The sequence below is a fragment of the Chelon labrosus genome (assembly GCF_963514085.1).
Source record: "Chelon labrosus genome assembly, chromosome: 12".
NCBI classification, from domain to species: Eukaryota; Metazoa; Chordata; class Actinopteri; order Mugiliformes; family Mugilidae; genus Chelon; species Chelon labrosus.
The window spans coordinates 27,343,832-27,371,458 of NC_140345.1; the positions used below are offsets into that span (position 1 = coordinate 27,343,832).

A 27,627-nucleotide genomic window follows, 5' to 3' on the forward strand; every position below is an offset into this window, starting at 1 on the left:
AAAGCATCACTGTAAAAGAAAGTGCTTGATAATCAAGGTCGGTCTAATTAAACCGTAAACATGTCCGTCAGTCTGAAGCAGACCAGTGCCGTGTTATCTGCGAGGCTGCAGCTGGGAACGGTGCTAAGTTTAGCTCCTCTGCAGTTACGCTCGGCACTAATTGAGTGCACAAACTCCGCTGACCTGCAGACTGTTAAAACTCTCTTGGTGATCTATTTACATATTTAACACCCGACCAAAAAAAAAACACAGCTCCTTCCACGAGGAAGACAGCAGAGTGTTGTTTCAGGAGGCTAATGGTGCATGTGTAGGCTGTCACTGATAGAGGTAAATAAGCCCGACAGACCATCTGGATCTCACCCACCAATTATCTTAGCAATAGCTTAATTGTTTCGTTTAATGAGGATGATATTTTTACGCAAATGTTGCTCTGCTTTCCATTTCATTTAGTGCCTGTAGGGCTCTGAGGCCTTAGTGTGAGCAGCATGGCTGTTATGGACCTGTGCACATCCTAAGTCTGTATATAACGCACAGCAAGGTCAGGTCACAAAGGCAAGCACAGTAAGGAGGGGTGTGCAGACAGATATTAACAGAAAACTGGAAACGTTTTCCAGAAACACGCCTGACCTGTGTATCCAACATGTTCTAATTAACTGACAAATGTGGAAATACACACAAGATTTCCAAATGAATGTTGCCGTCCTGTTTGCGTAACACGTATTTGTATTCAGAAAACGTTGGTGGTGTCACACTGTGACAATCTAGAGTCACGGTGTGAGCTGCTGGTAGACTGTTTTCCCACTAATGTGCTCTTAAAGGCTAGAGACGTCCCAGTCAAGTTGTTTTGCCACCCAATCCAATACTGATCAGCCGATCCGAGACTGTCCATATCTGATCTTAAACTCTTTTCTTCTCCCTAACTCTCTCTGGAAGATTTTTCTCCTTTGTAGGTGTTGAATCAGGTTGGTAGTACTGAATGATGATCTCCTAACCAACACCTCAACAAACATCCACATTGCACAGTTTACAACTTTCCGTCTGACTGTCTTCATATTCCAGAGTAAAGTTCTTCCACACAGCAGACATGTTTAGTCGTGTGATTTAGCTTCTTCTGCCTTTTTTTTTCTAGCAGCTGCCACTGAATCAGAAGAACAGAAAACAAGTTTTGACGCCACATGGGCGTGGTTTCGTTTTAAGGTAGAGCTGTCTGGATTGGCCCTGGTACCGAGACCTACTGGGACATCCCTATTAAAGGCTGGTGTTAATGTGTATTTTACTTTTTTAATAAGACCAAAACAGTGGGAACAACTATATGGTTTTGTTTTTATAGAACGGCTCATTAGAGGCTTAGAAGCAGACCGTGTTGTGTATAATGTCTATTAAGCTTCTCAGTCATCCAGGTGATAGTGTATTCTTTTGAATATTGTGTATAATGTTACTCAAACAGGAGTGAATATTGTATTTGTACAGCAGCTCAGGCTGTGACTATAGATCCTTTCTAATGAATTAGCGCTCTGACAACACATTTAAAGACTATTACTCAAGACATGGCAAACATTTTCTAAAGACGACGACAAACACAGAGCTGCGCCCTTTGTTAGCACGACTGCGCTGAGCCCGACGGTATTGTGTACAGCGTGGGGGACAGACGTGCTTGCACAAACACATACAGTGAATCACCATGTTGTGCTACAAGCACTCATGACTAAGTGATTGTGGCTGTTTGTGTCACCCTGCAGCTGCAGTTGCAGCACTCTGAGCTGTCCTACATGCTGTGATTACTTTCCTGACGGGTGGAGAAATTACCGTGTTGGTGGCAGACGCAGCATCACTGGTGTATTTAAAGGCGTATTCTAAGGTAGGTGGGTGGACTGGGCTCTATCTGGACACTAAAGACTAGCTCCTCTAAGTGGTATGGTGGCTTCGGTTATTATTACCCACAGTTAACCAACACGCAAATGCTGTTTTTATTTTGATACTAGTTTAAAAAGTAGAGAATATATAAGAAATACGGATCTTAACTATGAATTGAAAGCTATTAAAATATTCAGGTGATCAGTAGCAGGACTACTTAATTATTCTGAACCTGACAAACAAAGCAGTGATTAACACGGGTTTTGAAGTCGGCTTGATTCAGATTTAGATTTCGCACGGTCTCCCTCTACAGTTTGTCCTCAGTTAATCTGTTGTGAGCAAATACAGAAACCAGAGCATATTACCTAAGACCGCTAGCTGGCATCCCTCCGAGCCTCTCCACCTTTTTCTCTCAGCGCACTTAACGGGCAGGGATTGAGACCCAGATTCTATTTTCGCCGATTAGAAAGCGAAAGCCCGGTTAGTCCCTGCGGTGGATTTTCACACAGACCCCTGAATTTCTAATTGTGCTGTTCCATACATTATTTACACTTCTTTAAGGTCGCCTTCCCTCATTTCATTTATGCCTCCGTGCATTCCAGATCTGCACCTTCCTGCTTCCCCATCGCTTCTGGCACTCTGCTGACGATCAAGGCCCGCAGCTTCCACCACTTAAGCCCTCGCTCTTAATCTATTAGATTCTGGTCCCCAAACACCTGTCATTTTTTCCTTTCTTCCCCTCCAACTCAATTTTCCTGGCGCTCCTTCCATCAGGGCCAATTACCTCCTCGCCCCGCATTCTCAAGTCTGAATAGAGCAGGAGGGAGTCACCTTAATCGGGCCGGCGTCTGAGCCTTTTCAACATCATCCCCTTTCTCAGACGTCTTTGAATCCCGCAGGATGTGGGCCGTAAAAATAACACCGTTGAGTAACAATAACACTCTATTGTGTTGCTGTTTCCTTTTTCATACTGTTCCTCTGTGTACTGTTTCCATTACAGGTGAAATTTCTATTGACTCATTTGCACGCGACATTAACAGGGCTGGACAGTGTGACCTTTAGTGGCGCTCTTTCCTCAGGCAAGTAAGTTCACTTTCCTCTTGTCCACGTCAGAAATTACAACTATTTTCTCTTTAAATTTGGTTTGTGAGCCGAGATTCAGACAAGCAAGTGGCTGTAGAGCATGTAGTAAGCTTCATTTAAATAGTTTCTGACTGAAATCTATTGTAGTTTCATTCACATTCATGTTACGCTTCGATCCTGGTCATCCCCTACTGTCCACGGATAAACTAAAACCCCATCCCTGTAGCATCAAATCTTCTTCTTCTGCTTTAATGGTGGTAGCTTTGCGTCAACGCTGCCAAAAAGAAGAAGATAACAAGTCTCTAGGTTGGTAATTAGCAAATGTTATCTTATACTGATGTGCATTCTCATCACTATGTACCTTAGAGTGTGTTCTCTGTCTACGTATGATGCAAATGTGTGACACCAACAGCAGCCGGGCTCCGACACCGATGCTTAACGGTGAATGTCTTATAGTCGTTCAATAAATATTCCGGTGCTGCTAGAGCCCGTGGGATGGAAATAACGGACTAATTATCGGAAGCAGGGTCGGTTCCGTTGTTGCCGTGTCTTTGCCAGAGAATTTCTTGAGTCCTGCCAGAAATGATGGTGGTGGAAAAACCGACTTGATGTGCCAGGAATCAATGTATGAGAACATGATGTGTTAAGGGTAATGGTGTTCTCTGGGAATAGCCTCAGTGGCACGTTGCATAACTTGATCATTGATTTTATTACTTAACAGAGCTACAATGCTATTACCTAACCATCTCTGTGTGTCCCCATTAGGTCGGGTTAAGTCGATGTATTGATCCGATTGAAGTCACATATAGATTTTTCCTACTGAGGCCAATGAACACGTAGCGAGATACAAGAATTACAATCAAACCCGCCTTGAACTGTGTTTCTGTGCACTGCTGCCTACACAACGACCACGAGCACAGAAGAGAGAAAAAACACATCAACACCGAGACATTAAATCATTTTCCGAAGCTGTGGAACAAAATATTAAATCCTTTTTTACCATTATGTTCAATTTCTGTTATTCCTCTGCTCTCCACATGTTACTGCTACATGAAATAAAGTCAACAAGTCGCCCCAGTTACTACTCACCATGTCGTAAGTGGTGACGACCTTCTTGAGGACCTCCGGTAGCAGACCTTGGGGCTCCAGGTTCGGGTACTGATCGCTGAGGTTGAACACCAGTAGAGGGCTATTGTCAGGTCCGGCCAGTCGAGGGGAAAGGGCCAATATGCACTGCTTCAGGTTAGCCACTGCCGAAAGGCCGCACAGCTCTTTAAAGGACACTATGGCATTCTGCAGAGAGAAGAGGGAAATTACAGCTGGCCTTGTGTGCAGCTATGGTGGTTTATACGTGGCGTGCCAAGCAAAGCACGTCAAATGGCATAACCATTATAAAAACTTTAAAAGAAAAAAGCAGAGGAACCAAATAGCTTGCTAAAATCTGGCATTGATCTGCATTAAGCACATAACCACAAGCCGACAGAGCACCCTCTCAGAGGAAGTGGCTGGAAGTTCACTCATTACCTCTGAGAACTTTCATTTTGGCACTTGCTGGCCGCTCATAAACACTCAATCCTGTGGACTGACCTCAGTATCACATGGAAATGGAACAAACACACACACACAAACACAAAACTTAACCTTCCTGCGAAAGGCCAAATTTAAACCCTGCATAAACAACCGGAGGGACAATCTCTGACAGGACGGCCGAGATGTGTTATAGTCTCAAGGCCGGTGGCTTGTTATCACACAATGACTGCATATAAACAGGGCTACCAAAATAAAACCTAATACAATGCCTGAAGAAACACTACACGAGACCAACCGCAGAGTGTTGTGATACTCCGGTGGAGCTTGTTCCCATACAGTTTTACATATTTCTTTCCAAATCCGAAAATATGAAAAAGTCCTCAGGTGAATTTGTCATCACCATTAAAACTACATTTAAAACGAGTAAACAACTTGCTAAAACCCTAAAACCATGGCCTCGTCTGTTATAGCTTCAGAAATGAAATTCACTGATTCAGTTGACTGTAACCTTTCCAAATTTACATATCTGGGGTTAAAAATCTCTTTTGCATGGATCACTCAAACAGGGATCTGATTATGAATGTTGCTCAACTCATGAGGATTAAATCAAATTTAATATGGTTGGCCGTGGTGGTTTTGTTTTTCCAGTCTTTTTAGATGCTTGGGAATCTCTTTACTAAATCTGGTTGTTCTCTAAACTTGACTTGAGGGTACAATTTCTACAGTCCATTCTTTTAGAGAAAAACATTCCCATGCTGGAAGATGGGAAAAAACATCTATGCAGTATATAAAAGGTGACATTTTGAATAAGCCTTCAAGAGTTTAATGTATTTACCTGCATGTTTTCCCGGAGGTCTGTTGCCTCCCTCAGTGGCAGCATGGCTGTTTTGAAGACATCATCCAAAGCCTTGATCAATAGCACCCTCATGCTGGCGTACTCTCTACTCCTCTTCCCCTTACGTACAGACAGTCCTCTCTTGTGGGGTTTGCCGCCTCCTCTTCGATTGGTTATGGCCACGTGGACAAACAACAAGGTATGTGGCAGGACTTCCCCTGTCAAAGACTGCAGCGGCACATGGCGGAAACCTGGCTGGAGACACTCGAACGGGATGGTGTACTGACCGATAAACTCATCGCCTATGTAGTCGTCATCTAGCACCACAAAGCGCACCATCGCAAGCTCGGGGAGGTTTATCTGGAACTCAAAGCTCTCGTCAAACAGAGGGTTGTCCCCGTTCTGGTTGACTGTTTTAGTCCTTTGTTCGGCACAGTCAGCAGGGATGCCGTGTATTTCAACATAAACGTAAGGGTCCACTACGTCTCCTTTGGCGCCGGAGCCTTTGGGTTTGGGGAAGTTTTGTCCGCTGATGATCTTGATGTGTAAGAGCTGTGGGGAAACACCAGGCACTGAATCTTTAGTGTTGGCACTAAAATATGAAACCTGCTCCCTCATGATAGCCGGCCGCAGCACATAGCCACAGTTCCCGTTCTGCCGGAACCAGCCGATGTTTAAGTCCATCATCAGGCCAGGAGTCTGGTAGTTCATTGCCACAATCTGGCAGCCACACTTCCAGAAATCTTGCGGATTCATGTTGCTGGAGTCAATCCGCATGGGGCTAGGGTAAACCCGTGCAAGGAACTTCTTGTTGTAGTTAACAAAGTCACCTGGGAAGTCAGTGGCGCAGCGACTGGCAAAGACCTCGTTGAAAGAACAGAGCTCCCAGTGCTTCTGGTTTTGGAAAGATGTCGGGAAGTCTTTGAACTCCACAGACTTACACAAAGTCACCAAATCAGAAAGGTCCTTTGACAGCTGGAACTTCTTCAGTGCGATCGTCTGTTGTTCTGCAGACTCTATGCTCATCCTTTGAGACATCTCTGCCCCTTCGTCCTCATCCGTTACCTCACCTTCTGAAGCAGTGCAGTTCGTGCTCAGTTTCTTGCCCTTCAGCAGGATCTTTCCCTTCAGGTCAGCAGGAGAGGGGAGGTAACAGTCCTCTGGTTTTGGAGGATCTATGTAGATCTTGTCTCCAAGGATCTTCTTGAGGTGCTGAAACATGACCCTCTGCTGCTTTAAGGAGCAATGGTTTTCTAAACACAGAAGCAGTGGAAAGTCAGAGGCAACAAAGGCATACTTGTTGACGACGTCAATGACGCCGCGAAACACGATCTGTGAAGTCATCGTGTGGCCAGTGTAAATGACAGGTTCGTTATCAGGTCCATCCCACACATCCAGCTCCACGCTGCGGCACCCCATCTTTAGGGCACGAATATACCCCGTCACATCAGAGGGACCTCTGAACTGATCTTCTATCAGGTAAGTGTTGTGGGACGCATTGATATAGTAGTGGGACAAGGGCTGGTTCATGTCTTGGCATACAGATTTGTGTTCAGGATCAAATATATGGCACTCTGGAGACATAAGGTAGTTGGAGAACCCATCAAGAGAAAGCCAACCCTTGAGCTGGCCCTCTTTAGATGGTTCATATTTCTGAATAACCTCTAAGCTGGTGTCTTCACTGACTTGTGCCATCCCCTGCTCTGCCTCCAGAAATATCATTAAGTCCTTGGTATCAAGAAATTCTTTGTTACTGGAGAACTGGACAAAGAGAAAATAAATTTCTGGCCTGGTGCAAAGATCGTGAAAGACTTCAATGAACTCCTCTTTTGTCACATCAGAACTTGATTTGTCCTTGGCTTTGTGAAGCTCCTTGAACTTCAGTTCTATTTTCACATTTTTAAGTCCTGGGTTCAACTTTTTGACTAGCTGCACAGCAGCACATATTGTTATTTGTTTGCTCTTGTTGCGCTCTTCCTCATCAAACAGTTCACCTAGCCAAGATGACCGCATGTTGTTCTGACTGCTCTCAATCATATTCAAGGTATGTTTCCCATAGGAGATCAGGTACCTCAGACCTGTAACCCATATGTTGGCTACATCTGCAGTGTTTGCCACCAAGTCCAGGGACTCATAGTTCTCTCCAAAGATGACTGAGAAAGCACAGTCCTCAGATATCTGATCATAGGTTCCATTAGTTCTAAAAGTGTCCGTATTTTTCCCTGTCCGAACTTCTTTGATGGATTTTACGTCAATTTTTGCCTTTTCTGATTCCTTCTTTGAAGGTTCCCATCTCAGAGACTGCATGTCAGCATCAAGGAGAAAGTAGCGGTGGTAAATGCGTGAATTGGATCGCACTTTCTTCAGCTCAGAGCCATCCACCATCGCACTGATGCAGTCACTTGCACTGCTGATCTTCTTCTCAGTGGGCATGCTGCTGAACGACACAGTCTTCTTTCTTTCTTTACGTTGTCTTCCATCCTGCAGAGAAACAAAAACACATGGCATAAATAAAAATGATTAGATACCCACTTAGAATCTGCCCAACTGTATAGAAGCTTGTCTTTCATTGTTAATCAGGCCACTACTTCATATTGTCACCACAGCATATTTGTGAAATTTCAAGGTTTATCTGTTGTTCAAAGTCAGTCTGAGGACAGATTATGCTGCCTCCCCATTTAACAGGTCAAAATCTGCAACAACCAGATAAAGGCAGATCTACCTTCCAGAATCGTACAACCCTAAGCTACATGCTGCCTGCTCTGATTAGCGTTTGTATGCAAGGTCTTCCTTCCCGGACTCAGGGTACCAGGGTGACTTAAGGAAGCTGTAAGTGTGTTTGGTGGGAATTAAACAGGGAGTTTCCCTTAGGGGAGAATCGCCCACACAAATCCAGTCATCTACAGCAGCCACATGTCTGACATTTTCAATCGACCGTGACTTTTCCACAAGTTCCTACAGAACAACTTCACTTCATATTTTGGATTATCCAAACTAATTTCACAAGTTTTTGCCAGTTTATGTTAATCAACGTGGCAGTTTAATGGTACAGCTTGATAACATATTATGTCGGCAGGTTAAGTAAGAAGGAAAATATTAATAATCAACTTGACTACTCGGTTTCTCCACACTACCATTGGCCACGCTGTGTTAAATCATATATATACTTTTTGCAAGAAGCAGCTAAAGCAATGGAGACTGACCACAGTTCAGCCAATAACCCGGTCTCAGTGAGAACGTTTATTTATTTCCACAATTACGATATCACAGCAGGAGACACACAATAAAAATCTGAATGGATATGTGCCAAGGATGGAAGCCAAGATGGTTTAAACAAAGTCTTCCCCAACACAAAAACATCTTAAATGTGAGCAAGCGGAATAATAAACATATTATGAAATAGAAATAATTCATATCAAACAGATCCGGCAGAAGTCGCCACTAGGCACAAGCGAAATTAAACAGCCTAAAAAAAAATTGTTCCAAATGAATTAATTATTATAAATCCCATCTGTGAGTTGGAGTAAATAAAGATTTAGAGGTTTACTTTGATTGGAGGAAGCTTTCACCTCTATGAGAGTCAACCATCCAGCATGTCAGGTCAGATGTAACACTGTAATCCCATTCTTTTACACAGTCTGCTGCTTTATTGTGAGTTCCTTACATGAAAGAGGAACTTAAAACATTAAATGCGTGACTGCAGGTAATCCTTTTGATCTGGACCAGAATGCTAGCACAAAGTTATGATCCCTGCCTACTGATGGTATGTCTGGTTCCTGTGGCGCTGTCACCGCCTGCCATGCCAGGCATTTCGCTGCAGGATTTCCCTTCAGCTTCCTTTATCAAAGCTAGAAAACAATGCAGCACACGCCCATCTTCTGTCTTAGCATTTCTCACTATGTCCTCAAGAGAATGCTTCTTGCGCAACAGTCAGATGGCACAGGGTGTTTTCCTGTACAAGTACAGAGTCAACAGTCGTTAAATGGTGTTTAAACAGAAGGATCAGAATCATAAGAGTGTCGATTTAAATCAGATATTTGCCGTCTAGGGAACATAGTCTTCTAGACAAACATGGCACAGCACCAAGAAGATTTAAAAATAGTAACAGCTCCAATAACAATAGAACACCTAGAGCTTTCCCACAAAGCTCAACTTGCTCTGATTATAAGTATTACAGACCTTCATCGTGATCCAAAGTCAACAAGTCACCTGTGCAATTTATTGGTATTAAAATTCCACAGGGCAGTATGTTTGTCGTAAAAAGTACAGGCTGGAAAGTACATTCCATAAGCCAGAAATTACCACAACAGTACATGCTGTGTCAGCTGTAGCACTTAACTACCTCATCCAGTCCTCACTTGACAACAAATCATCGCTGAGTGTTAATAGGAACCGTCTCCAAAGAGAACACTTTCTGCTTTTTCCAGGAGTTAACGCTCATTACAACACCAGGCGGGTGTGATCACTTCTTTGAGACCCGAGAAATTGTATAAACTTTATTTATTTATTTATTTCAGTGAGGAATACCCTCAGGTACATGTTTACGACAAGTCAGTAGAACATGAAACTGATATTAGATGTTTTCTTAATAAAGAGATAATAGCAAGCGTAATCTCTCCAGGCTCATCCTGACAGGAGGAATCACTTGTCTGCCTCTGCATACTGTTCCAGTGTCTGTGAGCAGAATGAGGAAAATCTGCAGCGTTGCGATGGTTTTATAGTAAACGGTCTTGTATTCATATCATATAGCGCTCTTCTACCTATTCAAAGTGCTTTCACGAAGCACAGTCACAATGACACATCTACCCATTTGTTCACACAAGTGCTCACACATCCACACAGCTGGAGCAGCTCGGGGGTTCAGTGTCTTGCTCAAGGGCGGCTCTGCATGCGGTCTATGTGCCAGGAATCGAAACCACTCACCCTGTGATTCGTTGACAACCCACTCACGCCTATAAACAAATATTCAAGTGTGCCCACATTTCCCCTCAGCCACTGTGCTGGCTGACCTCTCCATCAAACTGACACCAATTAATTTGTAGCTGATGGCCAGCTGTGGCTTCACCTAATTGGCCAAATGGTGTGAACGCATCAAGGACTCCATCTGATAGGACGCGTGAATGTGTGGCGCGTCTAAAAGTCGTCTTATCGACACAGAATCTGGCAACGCAGAATAAATGATGAGAATCCTATTCATCAGAAAGGAGGTGGTGAGTTTACAGGGTAAAAACAAGGGACTTGCGGGTGAATCAGTGAAATAAAACACTATTTTCTGATTGTTTCATGGCAATTTTGTTCTTAAGAGCACACGACTAGGCCCACGCCTACGACAAACCCTGTAGGAAGCCAATGAAGTGCCGCATTCTGTGTAAATCCAACAGCCACGGCGCTACAGGCAGTCTCCTGTGTTTATTGCTGACGATAAAAAAAATACTACTTATTCATCAGCACTCGTGTGTTGAGTGAGTTGAGACAAAAACACAGGAAGAGATGATGAGATAGCAAGATGGAGAGGGAGTGACTGCTCACAGGTCCCACAGGAGTCTGAATCCCCTAATGGATCTAAAAACCGCATTTCTTCTGGCTCAGCGAGCAGTTACGAACTGTCTGTGCGACCGCAGAAATCACATGGGACCGTTTACTCTTTGCTCCACGGTTCTTCCTACATCCCTGACAACAAGAATCACCTGAATGCAGCATAAGTCAATTAAATTCAGCTCAAGTCCAGGCTAGGAATAGCTTTAATCTACAACAACGTAACGTGATTACACATGTATGAGCAGCCAGGCTAGTATAAACGTGACACTTTCCATAGATTTTCCATTATGTATAGTCGCTAGTGGTGGGAATGAACTGCCCTTGCCTATGTAGCGTTGACATTATGAAAAAGATTTATTTTGACTTGCGCTAAACTGTCTTTATTCAGATGTACGATATCATGTCATATATCATCTGTGATCTCACTGTATCTAACAGTGAATTACGTACAATTTTAAAGTAAATGACAGTAAATAACGTAAGGACTAATGAAGCTGGTCGGTACTAAACATCAACCAGCCTGAAGGAATGAAAAAAACAGTATACCGTTCATTTTCTCTCTGATTCTATTCTGTAAGTCCGTGGCTGCAACTCAGATCAAAGCTTGACCAGTTATAAAGAGCATCATACCCAATGCATGGGCATGCACCAGTAGATGCTTGGTACCTGACTCTTTCTACAACTGATCGATAATTTGACTGTAACACTTACTCTCTGTCCATTCAGTCATAACATGAATAGGCACTCATATTAGGGCCAATAATCGGATCATTTTATATATATATTTTTGTTAAAAACAAGCCATTTAATGCGTCTTCTTGTTAAAAATCTCACAAGACTGGTTTTGCACAACAAATCAACAGGATTAGTCCACATGTGAGGGAGATCTGGAACATGGCGTCAGGCCTGGAAGCTGATTGGATTTTAAAAAGTATGACAACGGGGAAGAGCTGAACAAGAGCAAAGACATATCCAAGATGTGGAACTAGAGGTAAAATATTATATAACAAATCTCTGGAACTAATGACGACATTAGCTTTAGTTTTAAGTAAATTAACGGATATTGAATAATAATCGAATCAATTGCGAAAAATATGAAGCGTTCCCCAGCCCTTCACTATATTTTAGTTTAGATTAAACTGAAACCCAACGCTATAATGTGATACAGTTATAGTTATAGTTTATAATAATAAATTACACATTATTCAGTCAGAATCTTTAAGGGAATATACTGTACTGTTCCATTTTAACTATAAACTACACATAATATTACAATGTGGCTCAGGCATGTTGAGCGTATTATACATAAATCCCAACTTATTAAAATCGCAGTACTGAGTCATACTTAGATGTAATTTGATTTCTTCACGACAGCCACTTTGCTGCAGATTAATTGCCAGGGAGACCGGCCCTTCAAGCTAAAGACTCTTAATGTCTTAAAATCGCCTGAAATGTGCAGCCTGAGATCAAAACTAATTCAATGTGTGAAACAGGGCTGGTAGAGTAACACGTTGACAGAAACAGCTTGGGTGGAACGGCAAAAAACTAGAACAGAATGAGTCACAAGGAAAGCCTTCTAGTGTGGGTAAGAAAGAGGAAATTAAATGAATCGAAAGCCAGGTCAGGTAAGACACAGACGCAGACAATATCACAAAACGCTAAATTCATCTGCAGGAATCGCAGCAGTGTTTAACGACTTCAGTGAGATCTCTCTGGATCAATTTAACTTTAGTCAAGACAGAAATAAAGAGGAAGTCATAAATAAGAAGACATTAAACTGTGTATTACAACATCTAATATTTTACACACACACACACACACGTGTGAATAATGTTCCTGTAAAGAGATTGTTATTCGATTAAAATTACCATACGGGGACTTTTTGTTCTGCACTGCTGGGATTTGCACTGCTGTCAAATCCCACAGGAGTTCAAAACCTGGTAAAGGCCCAGCTGCTGTCCTGCACCCTATCGTATGAGTCACTGGTCAAATGAAGTGTGAAAAGGGTAAATAACACGAAAGTAAACTTTTAAAGCTCAAGCATTTCCTGAACAAATACATATGAGAGTTCCAGCTGTCTATTTCTGAACGGCTGTGGCTGCGACTAAAAGTTGTCACTCGTTGTTAATCGTTGTTACTCACGTTCATCAAGCTGAAACCAAAAAAGGAACGTCTAATGGAGCTGCAGTCTCCTCATCAATGGCTTTATGAGCTGCTATTTACACAGACTGCACATGTTTTGTTTTTTTTAAATCATCATGTTATTTTTGTGCAACGCTTCTGACACTGATAGATCAGTCGTTAAGTCACCTTGATGGTGCAGCTGCATGCAAAGCACAGCAGCCCGCAGCCACTGTACTGTCTGACCTTGTGAGGCCAAATACTCTATTACACAACACCGCTGAGCGGATATACACAAGTGACAAGAGCGTGCAAGCAAATTAGCACAAGCAGTTCTAATGTTTCCTCAGACTTAAACAAGCTTTTCCTTGTCAACATTTTCAGCGCTGAAAAAGAAGCCGATACCATTTAAAAAAAAAGCCTCGGGACTTTTGAGCTCATTTGCCAACAACCAGTTTTCTCCAAACTGTTCTCTAAGGAGCTGCTACAGGTTTCACATCTTCAGCTCTGCTGTTTTTTGGCTCTAGGCTTTGAGAGAACACTTCTCATATTCTAAAATATGCGACATTAGCCAAAGTTACAATAAACTAATCTGTTAATTCACTAGAAGTACCTTTACACAGGGATGTTATTCTCTTGAGCAGCAGACATTTTTTTTAATTTAAACATTTTAATCCGGGAATAATTAAATAACTGAACCGTGATGATGTGTTCATGTGCAATAATCCCTATTGTCTGTTGAATATTCCCCCCTTGACTGAAGGAGCACGCTGCATACATCCTTACACAACCTAGCCAACTTTGTTATGCCACTGTGAGGGCAGCCTGTTTAATCAATACAATTACACAACAAGTATTTCTATTCACTCTCAATTCTATGAAGGTTTCACAGGAACGTTCGTTTGTTCTAGCGCTTTTATATAAAAAAACAGTCAATCAGACAATGCTCAAAAGGATTGTTGCTATGTAAAGTTGTTAAACGTGTGCAAAATGTTCACCGATGTCTGCTCTGCTGCATTAAAAGAAAAGAAAACCACGTTCTACTCTACCTCGGTCTATTTTATCCTGAAAGCTTTAACCATGTGCTGCAGCCGCCTCACTGGTTTCCTAGTATTTTATATCTAGGGAGAATGATATATTTACAGGACCCTACGAGAAATGTCAACCAGCAACCGGCCAAGTACAATGGTGTTTGGATTCATTACCGTAATGGTTGTCATTTCTGGGTGAGCACATCATTTCCAAATCAGTGTGATGAGCCTCGTTCGGATGGAATCAGACAAGCAAAAGAACAATCCCCAGCTGGTCTCTTCTGACATGATGCTGCAGAGACTTAAGGTCACTTTTATACCGTCATTACTTCAGTAGTAAAAATAAAAAAAATTAAAAATCATCCGTGCTTTGACCCCGACTGCGAAGGCAAAAACCATCATAATAATAAATGTTTCATTGCCACAAACACAAACGTATGTCTTTCCTGTCCCTCAGGTAAAGACTGCAACAAGACCAGAAAATAATTCTTACTTTATCTATTTATTTCACCATATAACTGTATAATTGCATCATGGAAAATGTTCCATGTGGGTCACAGTTTTCAGGTTTAACTGTGTTAAATCTTAAGGGTTTAATGCAAATACCTTCTGAATATGGAGAATGAAACGCCTGCCAGAAAGTTGAATTATTTCTGTCATACCTGAACAGAAGAAACACCAAACCAAGGTTACCAAGCATATGGTTGTAATTAAAAAAAAAAATAATAATAATAAAACTTAAACTTAAAGTTGAGCTTTAAGTATTAATCCTAGATGTTAGAGCTTCCCAGTTACCACTCTGGGTTCAGCCACTAAAAATAAACCTCAACCTGTGGCAAATGCTGCAACAGTGTGCCAGATGTTGTGGGCACATTTATTAATGTGTGGGTGAACAAAAAAAAAAAAAAACAAGGTATGAAACACTTCTTAGTTGTGTTGGTTGCAGATACAAAAGGGACGGGGTTTATGGTGACTGAAAACAGCTACTGACTAGTCAATCTGATCACAAATCAGAACAGGCCTACGGTTTATCAATTTAGTGATCGGCGGTGCAGCTTTCTGCGGCTTTAAAGCGCAGTACACACCACTTAACTGCAAAATCAGGTCAAGCTTCAAGCATCTGAACATTATTCAAGTCACAGTGAGCGCTGCAATTCAGATTCTGATCAGATCTCAACCGGGGAACGATGAAGCACAACCTTCGCGTCACAGCTTGGAGTGACAAAAGAGTGCGTAAGCAGCGTAGGACCAGCTCAGCATCTGATAAGACGTCCGTGATGAGACAGTTTCAGACACTAGAAGGCTTTGCCACGCAGCCTGTACTGTGAGCAGCATTAACGCAGTCCGTTTGCTGCCGATTGCATAAGACTTCCACAGCCAACGTTGTTATTACTGCGACGACAGCTTTGCGGATTCGTCCATGGAGCCTCTTAAGCCTGTGTTCTGGATGGGGAATAACAAATATGAGATCGATTTGATCAAAGAATCGTTCTCTAGGATTAAAGTCAGAGGATATATTGACGCAATAGTGCACGTTTATTAATATAAAGGGTTAGGGTTAGACGAGTTCTCATGATGCTGATTAAGCTAATTGCCACCAACTAAAGAGACGAAGACTACAAGCATGGCGGACACTACAGTGGAGAAACAAGGGATACGAACGGAACTTGGGTTCTATGAATTCTGGCAACTGTAAAATTACATTTTTTTTTATTTTTTTTTACCAAAACTGTACCAGAGATTGATATAACAGCTTCAGTTGGCCGTTGGAAAAGGCTGTCATGGTAAAGCATTAATAATATTCTAAGTATAGATTTTTGAGATGGACCTTGTTTCAGGTGGCTGAAATTCATCATTCTGCCGTCCCCATCTATAACAGTTCATTGCTCGCCTTCCTCGTTGGTATTCCAGTCTGCTTCTCCAAACTGGGGGTGTCCCGTCCATCATCCATCGTAGGTAATACACTGAATTATGTAAGCACCTCAGAAAAAACACACTACGAAGACATCAGTAGGACTTGACATCAGTAGGATCGACAAATTGATCTGAAAGGCTGGACATGTGATCGGCAGAGATTCAGAGACATTTGTCTCAGTGAGGGACAGGAGGACACTGGATAAACTGCTCTCCATCATGGACAATCCATCACATCCACTACACTGGACTACAGAGGGACAGTGGAGCTCATTCTCCAACAGACTGATCCAGCTCCACTCCCTCCTACTTTCATACCATTCTCAATCCAGCTGTGCAACGACTCACCTTCCTGTAACAGGTAACTCCATGTTATTTATGTTGACGCACATTATTGCACCTTACTATGATTAAAGCCTAACTAAAGTCTAACTGACCTATCCCTTTAACACGTAACTCACAACACAAAACACAGCCAGACTTTGGCAGGACCTCAGTTTTGTGATATCATCATGTCTTTCCGTTTGTATAGTCAACACGATCAAGTTTCTAGATATGATTAAATTACAGAAGACTCGCTGTAAACAGAGTTAGAGATAATACAAGACCAACTTTTAACTTTTTTAATGGGTACACAACGCAGCCCTGGTAGAAATATAATTCATTACGACTCCTACGCCAACTAAGTACATTAAAAACTGTGAATAAAGACTAAAGCTGAAAATATTACCAGATGTCCCAGAAGGTTTTTGTAAATATCTTTACGCCACAACTCTATGAATTCCAACATATGAAAGCGGTGTAGAAACATACTTGTCAATGTCAGCTGTTTAAATAGGCATTTTCCTTGTGCGTTGCCGTTTATGAGAGTCAAATATTAGTCACCAGAAAGGTGTGGAACCACATCCGCTGTTACTGTTGCAAGACTGTAATCACATCCGAGCTATCTGAGTTACCCTCGAAAAAAAAAAAAAGCTGAGGTGAGGCCGGCAGCACTTGTGTAAATCTGTGCCACCTGAGCTGACGAATGACTAGGCAATGATTCAGGTAAGAGCCGCCGTGAGTCGCCTTGAAACCGTAGACGCAACAGCTGAACGCGAGGCAGCGGCGGGACCCTGTAATCAAGGCTGGCTGTCAAAAGATTCTTAATAAATTACGCCATCAACTGCCAGTGGCATTGGTTCAGGCAATTGGATTACACTCAAGCATGCAAGCTAAACTGCTCTAACATAAATTCAGTTTCTTTCCGAAGTAAAAGCACACAAAGTTTAGTTCGGGTTAAACAACAACTAGTCCTCGCCAGACGAAGGATTACAGAGAGTGTCAGTTTCTCTTTTGACATTATAGCTAATTATAAATGGCAGTGCCCAGAACAACACTTGCACTACCACATTCTTAGTGAAACATCCAGCCTTACTTCATCACGATCAAGTGTTCGTTCTTAGACACAAATTCTCCATCTTCTATTTCGTCTTATTGAAAGAGGAGTTCGTATTTACACATTCCAGTGAAGATACTCACGTGGTCAAATGCATCATAGAATATATAGCAGTAATTATACAGCAGTTAATTACACTGTAGAAGGGAAACGACAGTGTTTAGAAGCTATTTCTAAACACGCTGAAAACTGATTAGCATTAGCAGCGTGTGCCTTTAACTTAAAGCTCCCGTAAAACATTTTATCTCTACGGTATTTGGTTCTGGAATACGTCTACAGCGATGAATTGTGGATATGTATATAAATACACGGAGCAGAACAAAAGAACAAAGTATTCAAAGTGAATTTACAGCCCCAACACTAACTTTTAACTGTGCTTCAGTCTTTTAACTGTGGGCAGCAACAAATCAGGTGAGTATACTGCAGCGTATGAAGATGTAGTGTGGAAACTCTGCCACAGAAATGACTGGCTGTGTAACTGTGAGAGCTGGGGAAGAAAGAAAAACAGCAGGAGTTGATAATGAGTTCACGTCAACCACCACTAACACAAGTGACAACTGCATTATATTGTAAATTTAAGAATAAACTTTTTCCGTAAGCTTGACATGCTTTGACCGGGCGCCTTGCATTAGCGATGGTGTGATAGCCGACCTCTGAAACAGGTTTAAAATCTAACTCCCTGTGGTATTGTTTCAAGTAAAGAACAACTGGTTCCACTTCACTGTGTATTTATAACCTAGGGTGCTTTCACACCTGCAGCAGTTAGTCCATTTGCATCAAACTGCAGTGAATTCGACCCCTTGGTTAGGGTTGTATGGATATGTAGGAGCATAGTAATTGCATTTGGGTGTGCACAAAGTCATCCACGTCGAGACCCTTGAGAAGAGATGCTTGGATCCCAAATTAATCCTGAAGCGGTCTGTAAAGTGGACGCGGTCCAACCTTGAGCTGACCCGACTGCCAAGCGTACACTTTGCCAGGTGTAAAGCAGTATAGCATTATCGCAACCCTTCAGCTGGTATAGTCTGGTATTTTTCTGTTGGTTATGTACAAACACCAACTAAATTGCTCCATGCCGAATTGCAAAGTAATGTTTCACTCAGTGACACAGTACATGATTCAGTCCAAACCGCAGGACGTTCTTCTTGTTTTAACTTTCTTGCGCTCACATGAGACACATTTTAGTTCGCTTGGATATTTCTCAGCGAGGAAAGTCAATGATTTGCAGTGAAAGCAAAAAAAATTAGAGATGAAAATTAGAGATGTCCCAGTCAGTATCGGGGTCAATCCAGGCATTTTTAAAATGATTGGATCATTAACGGGCTTCACTCAAGCCAGATCTTTTGTAGTTTTTATTATTATTATTATTATTATTGTAGGCCATAAACCAAAACCAACCACTCCCTGTAGCGTCAACAGTCTTCTTCCTCTTCTGCTTTAACTGAGGTTGGCTAGCGTCAAAGCTGCCAAAAATGGAAGAAACATCATGTGACTAAACATGTCTGCTGTGTGGAAGAACCTTACTCTGCAAAATTAAAAACAGTCAATCTGTAAAATGTTGGATGTTTGGTGAGGTAGTAGGAGATCATCATCCAGTATAACTACAAAAAAGAGAAATCACAAACCAGAATCCAGAGCCCATTCAGGCAAAGTGTGCACCAAAACAACAACAACAACAAACACTGAACGCTGCGTTTAAAAGAAGAGAAAAGTTTCATGGAGACGGCGTCAACAAACGTCGACAAAATATTCCAGAGGTGGTACCAGAGCTTATACCGTTGGAGGACCAGAACATTTCTGGAGCCACGGTATAAGCTACCCTCTCCACAATACATTAACTTGGACAGAAATATTTAGTGGACTGAATTCAGTCGCATATAGGAGAACACAAAGACTAGAAAACGCTTCTCAAGAGGAGGAAACCTTGTTTGTTTAAGACAAAAAAAGAATAACTTGATTGGGACATCCCTAGTGAAAACACCCTTAGCTTTTCTTTGCTGTTCTCTTCACACGTCTTTGAGCTCATCAAATATAATGATATGTGCAATGTTTAACAGCTGAGAAACAATACAGTGATGCCCACACAGGAACTAGCTTGAAGTCACAACACTGCTGGTCCACCATAATTAATAGCATATTGTTTTGCCTTTTTCACGGGGTGATATCACAGTTTATTGTCAACTCCCACCAGAGCTGTGAATAAACTGTTGTTTACCAACCAATGGAAAAACCCTATTTATTTAAGAAAGTCTGAGGTGAGACGTTATTCTTCAGCCGCTGACCACCCACATTCGACGCGGTCACAATTCACCGATGTAGACGGTGTTTAGAATGGACTAGTAAACATTCAAGCCATTTTTCAAGACAGCGCCTCAGCATCACCTAAATGCAGGCTGGTCTACACTCAATACAGCAGTTAAACTACCAACCTAAAGAGACGTACTGCAAACCAGTGAAAGTGTCAAGGCTGCACAAACCTCATAATGTATTATTCTGAACATGGGGGTAATTTTTTCCCTCTCAGAAAGAAAGAACACACCAACACACTCAGCTTTTTTTTTTTAACATGACAGAAACAGGACTGGAAAAATCGCATATCTTGAGTTATTTATCTGGTTAGTTCATCTTATGGTGGCAGTTCACCCAAAATCTCCCTCAAACACTGAGTGGGTTTGAAAGACACGGCTGCCAAATCATCTTTCGGTGACACAAAGGATGTGGTCATAATGAAATCATGTGAGCTGAAAAAAATCAGAACAGAAATATTTTCCAACTACCGCAGCAGAATAGGGCTATTTTCCATATATATGTGTATGCTCAGCATGTCTCATTTTTTTTTGTTTTTTAAATAAATAAATAAATAGTGTTGGAAATGTTGGAAGATTTGGCAATATCTTGACAAAACCAGGTCTTAATAAGTTTGTTTCTGCCCGTCCTGGTACGAGTACAGGTGTAGATTGTCGCCATTAAATCACAAAGATCTGCAGAGGTGTTATATGTGTCAAGTGTAACTTTCTCAAGACACGCACAGCACAGTTTTGGAGGTCTTGACATCTGGGTTTCGATGTGCCATTAGAGCTTGTGCCTCTTCACCACACACACAGGCACACACACCCATGCCACCACCACACATGTTAAACAGAAATCTTTATAAAAGTCAAGTTGTTGTTAAGCACAGGGTACTACAGCTGTTACTATAAGAGTGTGGCTGGCGTCGTCCCGACCACATCCTTCCCATCACTTCAGAGAAGCAGTTTAACGAGAATCGAGTGCTCTGACTGACGGTGTGAAAGAGGCTGCCTGGTTTACACTGGTCCAACCCTTCGCAGCCACCGACTCAGTGCAACGCACAATAAGTCACGGCTGTCAGAAACAAAAACAGCTGCCTTCAAGAAAGTAGTGGCATGCTAACGAGATGCATATTTTATTTGGTTGATAGTTTTCAGATGGGAAATTCTGAGTTGCACCTTCATGCAAGTGAAGAGAAAGAGTACTTTCTCCATTTATAGCCATGTTTACTTATGTTTACAGTCTCCAAAAGTATTCAAATTAACAGTTTCAATTCGTTCAGTTCAGAATATAAACTCTAGGTTTCATTTTTTTTGGTTTGTTGGCGCTTGATTAGCTTTAAGTACGGGTGAAAATGTTCATATTCAGGATTTCCACTTCCTGCAACAACACAAACTTTGGTTGCAGTCCAACTTCAGTTAACGCTAACTTTACGTGACATTCAGTTCGGCTTCAGTTCATCAGAAGTTGACATCTCTGCTTTGACTGAATGAATACTTATCCATCTGTTTCCTGCGTTGTAAAGCGAATGCCACAAAATCATGTCAAACTGAACCTGAAGTGCGTTTTGCTGAATATATACAGCTTGTCATGAAGGCTTTCATTGTGTAGTCTGATGTGGCAGTCATTGAATTTAGGTCATTGAGCATTTCAGACGGATTTCTCGTCTGCATGGATAACCTGGCACTGAACCATCACGTGGAAATCTCTTGACCAGTTTGTTAAACTGGACAGAGGAATTAATCTTGACAGTAACAGGCTGTTATCCGCCTCTTCTTAGACAAAACACTTATATAAATATCTCCAAACAGATCAGTCTACTTCTTTTGATTTCTTTTATTCAAATAACGTGTTTGGACTCACAGCATATTTTAGCAGGAGCAGACACCTCACTGAAATAAATCAGCCTCAAACTGCCTGGGAACTAAGACAAGTCCTTGTGTGGTGAGAGATTACTTGGAACTTTACAAGGCAGAAATGTCAATATTGCCCCCATCAATCTCCAGGCAGAGGTTACGTCAAAGTTCAACAGCCGCAACGTGCCAGGAATGTGTTGCCTGTAAAACCTGTCGGCGAAGAAAGTGAGCAGCTGAAACGCGTCCGCAGCCAAAAAGCCTGCCCAAAGCAGAGAAACTCCACTGAGGCATCAAGTCAGACGCCTAATGATGCTGGTTTTGCACATGATAATAAAGTCAGTAAATTCACACCTGACACGGGCATTTGAAAAAAAGCTTCTCTGCAAATTCCTTGCACAACTTGCAATGCATGTTAAAAGCAGACGGACAAAGAGGGAATGAAATCCCTGACACTTCTAATTCACTGACCTCTAATGTAAACAACATTAGAATGATAATACATGCCTGACATCTCTTTCAGGAGCCATTATGGGTCTAAGATATGTTAATTGCCTGTAGACACGGACAACAAATAACGTGAAGAGAAAAAAAATGTTCCGTGGATAGATTTACATTACAGATTGCTGACATTAGCTTTAGTGAAAGTCTCAGAGGCTTTCACCACACTGCGGACTAATGCAAGGGAGGAAGTTTCATCATCTTATGCACCCTTAAGCAACATTCCCATTAGATTATCAAACTAATCTCACAACAAAATAACAATGAGTCTGAGACCAAAAACTTTACAAAAACGTATTAATCGATCACATTGTGACCATCCCTACTTCTACTCGAGCCTGCAGTCCAACGCTGGGGTCGTGTATTCATTGACACCAGTTATCACTTTAAGCTGTAATGCACTTCCAAGCGGTTTTACCGACCGCCAATAAACCCAAAGAAGAAGAAAGTAGACAGATTATAGCGTTTAGCTCGAGTTAACTGGCTAGTGGATGTAAAATACAGAAATCAGGCATTAACATTATGACCACCTGCCTGATACTGCGTAGGTCTCCCCTCCATGATCCAGTTCTGATGCTAATGTATCCAGGACTTGTTCGACTTGCTCATTTCCTTGCAGAATCTGCCTGAATCAGGACCTTGTGAATTGGAATCAAAACAATTTGGGAATTCTGTAGCAATACCCAGCCCTAAACTATTTCTTACAAACAAACCAATAATCTTAAAATAAATAAACCAAAATAGAGCTTTTGGTTTAACTGTGTGGCTCACACATTTTTTTCAGTCTGTACCTAAGCCCTGAGAGAAGAAAACAAACCAAAGCGTTGTCACTTTGACCAACCTGAAACCATCTGAACGTCTTCGTTAAAACTGTGCCGTTTTGGTACCTGATATTTGCAAGTACCCAAAAAGAAAGCAGTTGCATATGGGAAAATGATTGGATCGGATCACTATGGCGCTTCAGCCAAGCCAAATTTTAGTAATTATTTATTGTAGGTCTGCTGTAGCATCAAAACGCCTACTTCTGTTTTAAGAGGACTGGCTAGTGGCAAAGCTGACAAAAACCAATCAAGAAGAACCAAAATCGCAAGACTAAACATGTCTGCTGTGTGGAAGAACTTTAGTCAGACAGCAATTTGTTAATTATGCAAGGTGGGTGTTTGGCGAGGTGGTAGTTGGGAGATCATCATTCAGTACTACCACCTTGATTAAAAAAACGCTGTGTACACTCAGGCTGCACTGAAACAACAACTAGAAAAAATAAATAACGTTGGATTTAAAAGAAAAGTTTCCAGAGATTCACGGACATAGTGTCAAGGAGAAAAATCTTCCAGAGAGGGTTAGGGAGTTTACGGCGTTGGCGTCTCCACACTACATTAACTTTGACAGAAATACACATTGGACTGAATCCAGTCGCATCTAGGAGAACACAAGGAAAACAAGAAGGGGAAGGGGTTAATTTAAGATCGGATCGGAGCTCGGATCGGACGATACTTAATATTTAAAGATCGGTATCTGATAGGGGGCAAAAAAAAAAGCTTGATTCGGGACATCCCTAGTTGCACATATAGGGTCAGCAAATATTTTGTCTCTTAATCCCACTTTACTGCAGTCCGCTTTCATGTGCAATCATTATTTTATCATTTTGTTTTTGCCTCCAGACTCTTCAGGCATGCATGTTATGGTCACATTACCGATATTCAAGATCAAGTAAGGAATAAGCTACGTCGTACGGATTCTCTCTGACGGGATACAGACAAAGTACAGGATGTGCTCCTGGTGATCCCATTACTGGCCTGCATTGTAAAAAAAAAAACACAAACACCCATTTCATGGTAGCCATGGTATAGAAAACGTTACTAACTAGCAGGTAGAAGATGTGCACAGATATATATATATATATATAAGATGCATAGGCGTTGCTGTGTAACTCCCTGTGCTCAGTGGAGATGTGCAGCTCTGAGCTCAGCAGCAGGAATGGCAGAGCAGACTTTCAACTTCAGTGTTTACCTTGATAATGCTGCTCCTGCGTGGTATGTCAGATTTGGCGTCCGGTCCGACGGGGCTGTTGGCGGCTTCCACCCCGCCGCCGCTCTGGCCGCCAGGTGCGACGAGGGATCCCGAGCCGACCATGTTGTTTCCTGACATCCCACATTCTCCATTCAACACCGACACTTCGCAATGCGTCTTGCCCGCGGACTCGTCGCTGGGCACGGCCGTATCCCCGAGATTCAACGGAGACGGGCTGCCGTCCTCCTCCCAAAACTCCGCCATAGGCACTTGAAACACACACACACACTCTCTCTCTCTCTCTCGTCCCCCTCTCTCTCTCTCTCTCCACACACACACACAGACACACAAACAAACAAGCCGCTGCTGGGTAGCAGAAGCCTTATGTCTCAGCTTTTTACTCCAATTTCCTGCCTGGCCTTATTGGCTCCTTGTGAGATTTGCACGAATCATCCTCGCCGTATCATCTCTCGGTGCACATATCCTCCAGCCTACAGTGAAACAGGGGCTTCCTCCGTTGCATTGTGCCCTGTGGAGAGAAACCACCACTGCGATTAGCATATTGAGGCAGCAATATGACATAAACGTGAACAGTGCAGCCACGAGAAGAAAGAAAGCATGAGGCTGTGCGCACACCGCACAGAAAGCGGATGTTAAAACTTACAACCAGCAGACCGGTGTCATCATAAATTAATAACAACGAGAGGCATGTAGGCTTCCCCTGTATGTGCAGGCGTTTTTTTTTTTTTTTTCTTCTCCTGTATTGTACTGCAACTTCACGGTTCCCATCCTAAAGACCAGCCCATTATATCTCCGTTTACTCTGTAGTAATGAGGCAGCCTTTCAGCTCACAGCGGCCGGTAAATACCAGCGGTTCAATTTAACGTGGCTCTCAAAAGTCGCGGTTAGCTTCATGCGGTGTTATTTACTCGCCTTTCGGACTGCACGCCGCCTCCATGTGAAGTTGTAGCCGCCGCGGCTGAAGCTGGAGCCAGACCCTCCGCTTCGGGCTCCACACTGACTGAGAGCCGAGCTAGTTAGTTAGCTAGCTAGGCTAACCGTCGCTCGCTTTGCTAGCTGGGTGAAGTTAAGTTTTCACAACTCAGAACTCCGGTTGATGTTGTAGCTCCGCTCAAAAAAAAATAAATAATAAAAATAAAAATAAAGAAAAAAGAAAAAAGAAAGGAATAAGAAAAATAAATAAATGTCCGAAATGTCGAAAAGTCACCGGCTATTTCGCGAAGTTTTATAAACAATTAACCGTGATTTGCCGTTAAATTTCTTCTTCTTCTTCTTCTTCTGCGTCTTCTTGGCAACCCGTCACTCACGCGAGCCGTTTCCAGGGAGCCGCGTATGTGTCGTGAACGCGCAACAGGCAGAACAGGCTGAGGTGTCAATCAAACCTAATTATTATTTTTTTTACAACACAAAGCACCGCCCCCTTTTACTTTTTTTTTTTTTTTTTTTTTTTACTCCTATAGACAGCATCACCGAGCTGCAGGTCACACAACATCTGTCAGAGCTGCTGTCAGAAACAAGCACGAGTTATAATAACAACCTAGCAAAGAATTTAACTAAAGGATTCATGCATGACAACAGAAAAGTCAACAAAAACACACCATGCAGCAACACAAGTCAAGAAGAATGTAAAAAAATAAAGTCACAAAGAATTATAAATGAAAACCAGCTCAAATTCAACAAAAAAAAATAAAAAATGATGCATAGCTGCAAGAAAGTTGATAAGAAAGTAAAAAAACAGCACAAAAGTCAAGAATAATCCATGCAAAGCAAACTCAACATGAATCATTATAAAATGAATAAAAAAAACAGCTTAACCTCAACAAGAAAATGCACGCATGACCGCATAAGTCAATCAAAGAAGCACAAACCAGCACAAACTGACTCAACGAGACAAAGTGAAAACAGCACATACTATGAGTCAACAAGAATACACAAAAACTGCTCGCAAATTCAAACCATAGTACACTCGAGTCATTTCAATACAAAACAGCTCAAATTCCACAAGAATATTCGTGCGCGACGTCTGCAAAAAAAAGCGCAAAACAACACAAAACTCAACAACAATATACGCAAAGCACCGGCTGAATCGAGAAGAGTAACGTTCTCAAGCTCAACAAGAAAGCGCCAAAAGAATTCAGAGGTAAACAAAAATACACAAAAACAGCACACGCGGTCCAGTGTGTAAAAAAGTAAAGATCATTTACATACAAAACAAAAGTTAAACAGAGCACAAATTCAATAAGAACAAAACAAATGCCAAACAACATAAGAGTTGAAACAAGAAACTGACTGCACAAATACACGAGGAAAATACACGCATGACACAAAAGTTAATTACAGAGTAGACGCAAAACAGCCTACGAGTCAGCCGGGCTGGAGTAAGGATTCCTGTTTGAGAACACAAGAAAGTTCAAGCTTTGCATTTACAAAACAAGACAGATGAATGCAAGGATTGTAAACGCAAAAAAGTATAATAGTCGTCAAGAAAATACAATGAAAACGACACAAATCCATCCAACATATACATGCACAACAATGCCAAAGTACGAAAGAATAAGAAAGTACGAAACACTGCAATCATTATCAAAAATGATATTTGCAAAACAAAAAAACGAATTCATTAAACAAAAGCTAATGTGAAAGTACAATCAGAACACCCTAAAAGTCAACAAACCCTAACTAACCCTAACCCGATAAGAAAAATAGAGAATAAAAGTCAACAAGGATGATAAATGGCAACCTGCAAAATATCATTGAAAGTTAATAGCAAACATTGCAAAACCCAACAACAAAAGAACGGCAGTCTAATTCCCAAACAGTTTCACCAAAGCATAATGGACTTTAAGTAAAAGAGACTTTTCCCTCCATCACTAGTATCGCCCGGTCACCACAGTTGACCATACGACAAAAGGTGCGTCAAAATGACTTTCCAATGACTTGGCATTAAATAAGTAAAAAGGGTCAAGCTGTATTCTAAGGCCACGTATGATAAATTTCAACCACATTCTGGGTTCCCAGGAAAGGCCCGCATGACATTGTTTTTTTTGTTTTTCTGTCAGTGAGTCAAATGTTCCTCTTTGTGTGGACAGATCACTGAGACGATGGACTAATCTCCCTGGAGAAGTAACGGTCTTAACCAGATGATGACCTTTCTCGCTGTTGCGTCAGGTTTCTTGTGAAAGTCACACGGTAACTGTGTGAGAAAGTATAAAACAATCGGTTCTTGGGGGTGAGCAAGTAGCGTTAGTAATGTTAGTCATGTTAGTCATGCACAGTGCAAGACAAACCTTACTTGCGAATCACACTGTCTATGATTAAACAATCATGAGGCATGACTTTATTCTAAACGATCTAATAAACTGTTTTAATAGGTCGCTGGTTTAGACAGAGGTTGATAAACTAATGGTTGTGGGACGGGAAAGCAGGAGATGGAGGAGAGTTGTACAACAGAGCCATCTGCTGCTCCATCAGTGTACTGATTTTACTTTATTGTGCAGATATTCTCAGCCTTTCTGTCTTTGGACAAATCCAGTCAAACCGTGTTTTGAAGAACGTCTTTCATCAATAATCTGTTTTTCTTTGGTGTCACTCAGAATAATGTACAGAGGA

The 27,627-nt window shown here is 41.8% G+C and overlaps 1 protein-coding gene across 1 annotated transcript in view; it reads right to left on the reverse strand.

Moving 5' to 3' along the window:
- Nucleotides 1-24,560, reverse strand: part of plcl2 (phospholipase C like 2) — a 38,361-nt gene extending 13,801 nt beyond the window's left edge. Inside the window, exons 1-3 of the mRNA XM_084557319.1 lie at nt 23,998-24,560; nt 5,303-7,783; nt 4,027-4,230 (exon numbers count right to left, since the gene is read on the reverse strand). Of these exons, the coding sequence (XP_084413445.1) occupies nt 4,027-4,230; nt 5,303-7,783; nt 23,998-24,261 (2,949 nt within the window). The 5' untranslated portion in view covers nt 24,262-24,560. The remainder of the gene's footprint in view (nt 1-4,026; nt 4,231-5,302; nt 7,784-23,997) is intronic.
- Nucleotides 24,561-27,627: the final 3,067 nt, after the last annotated feature.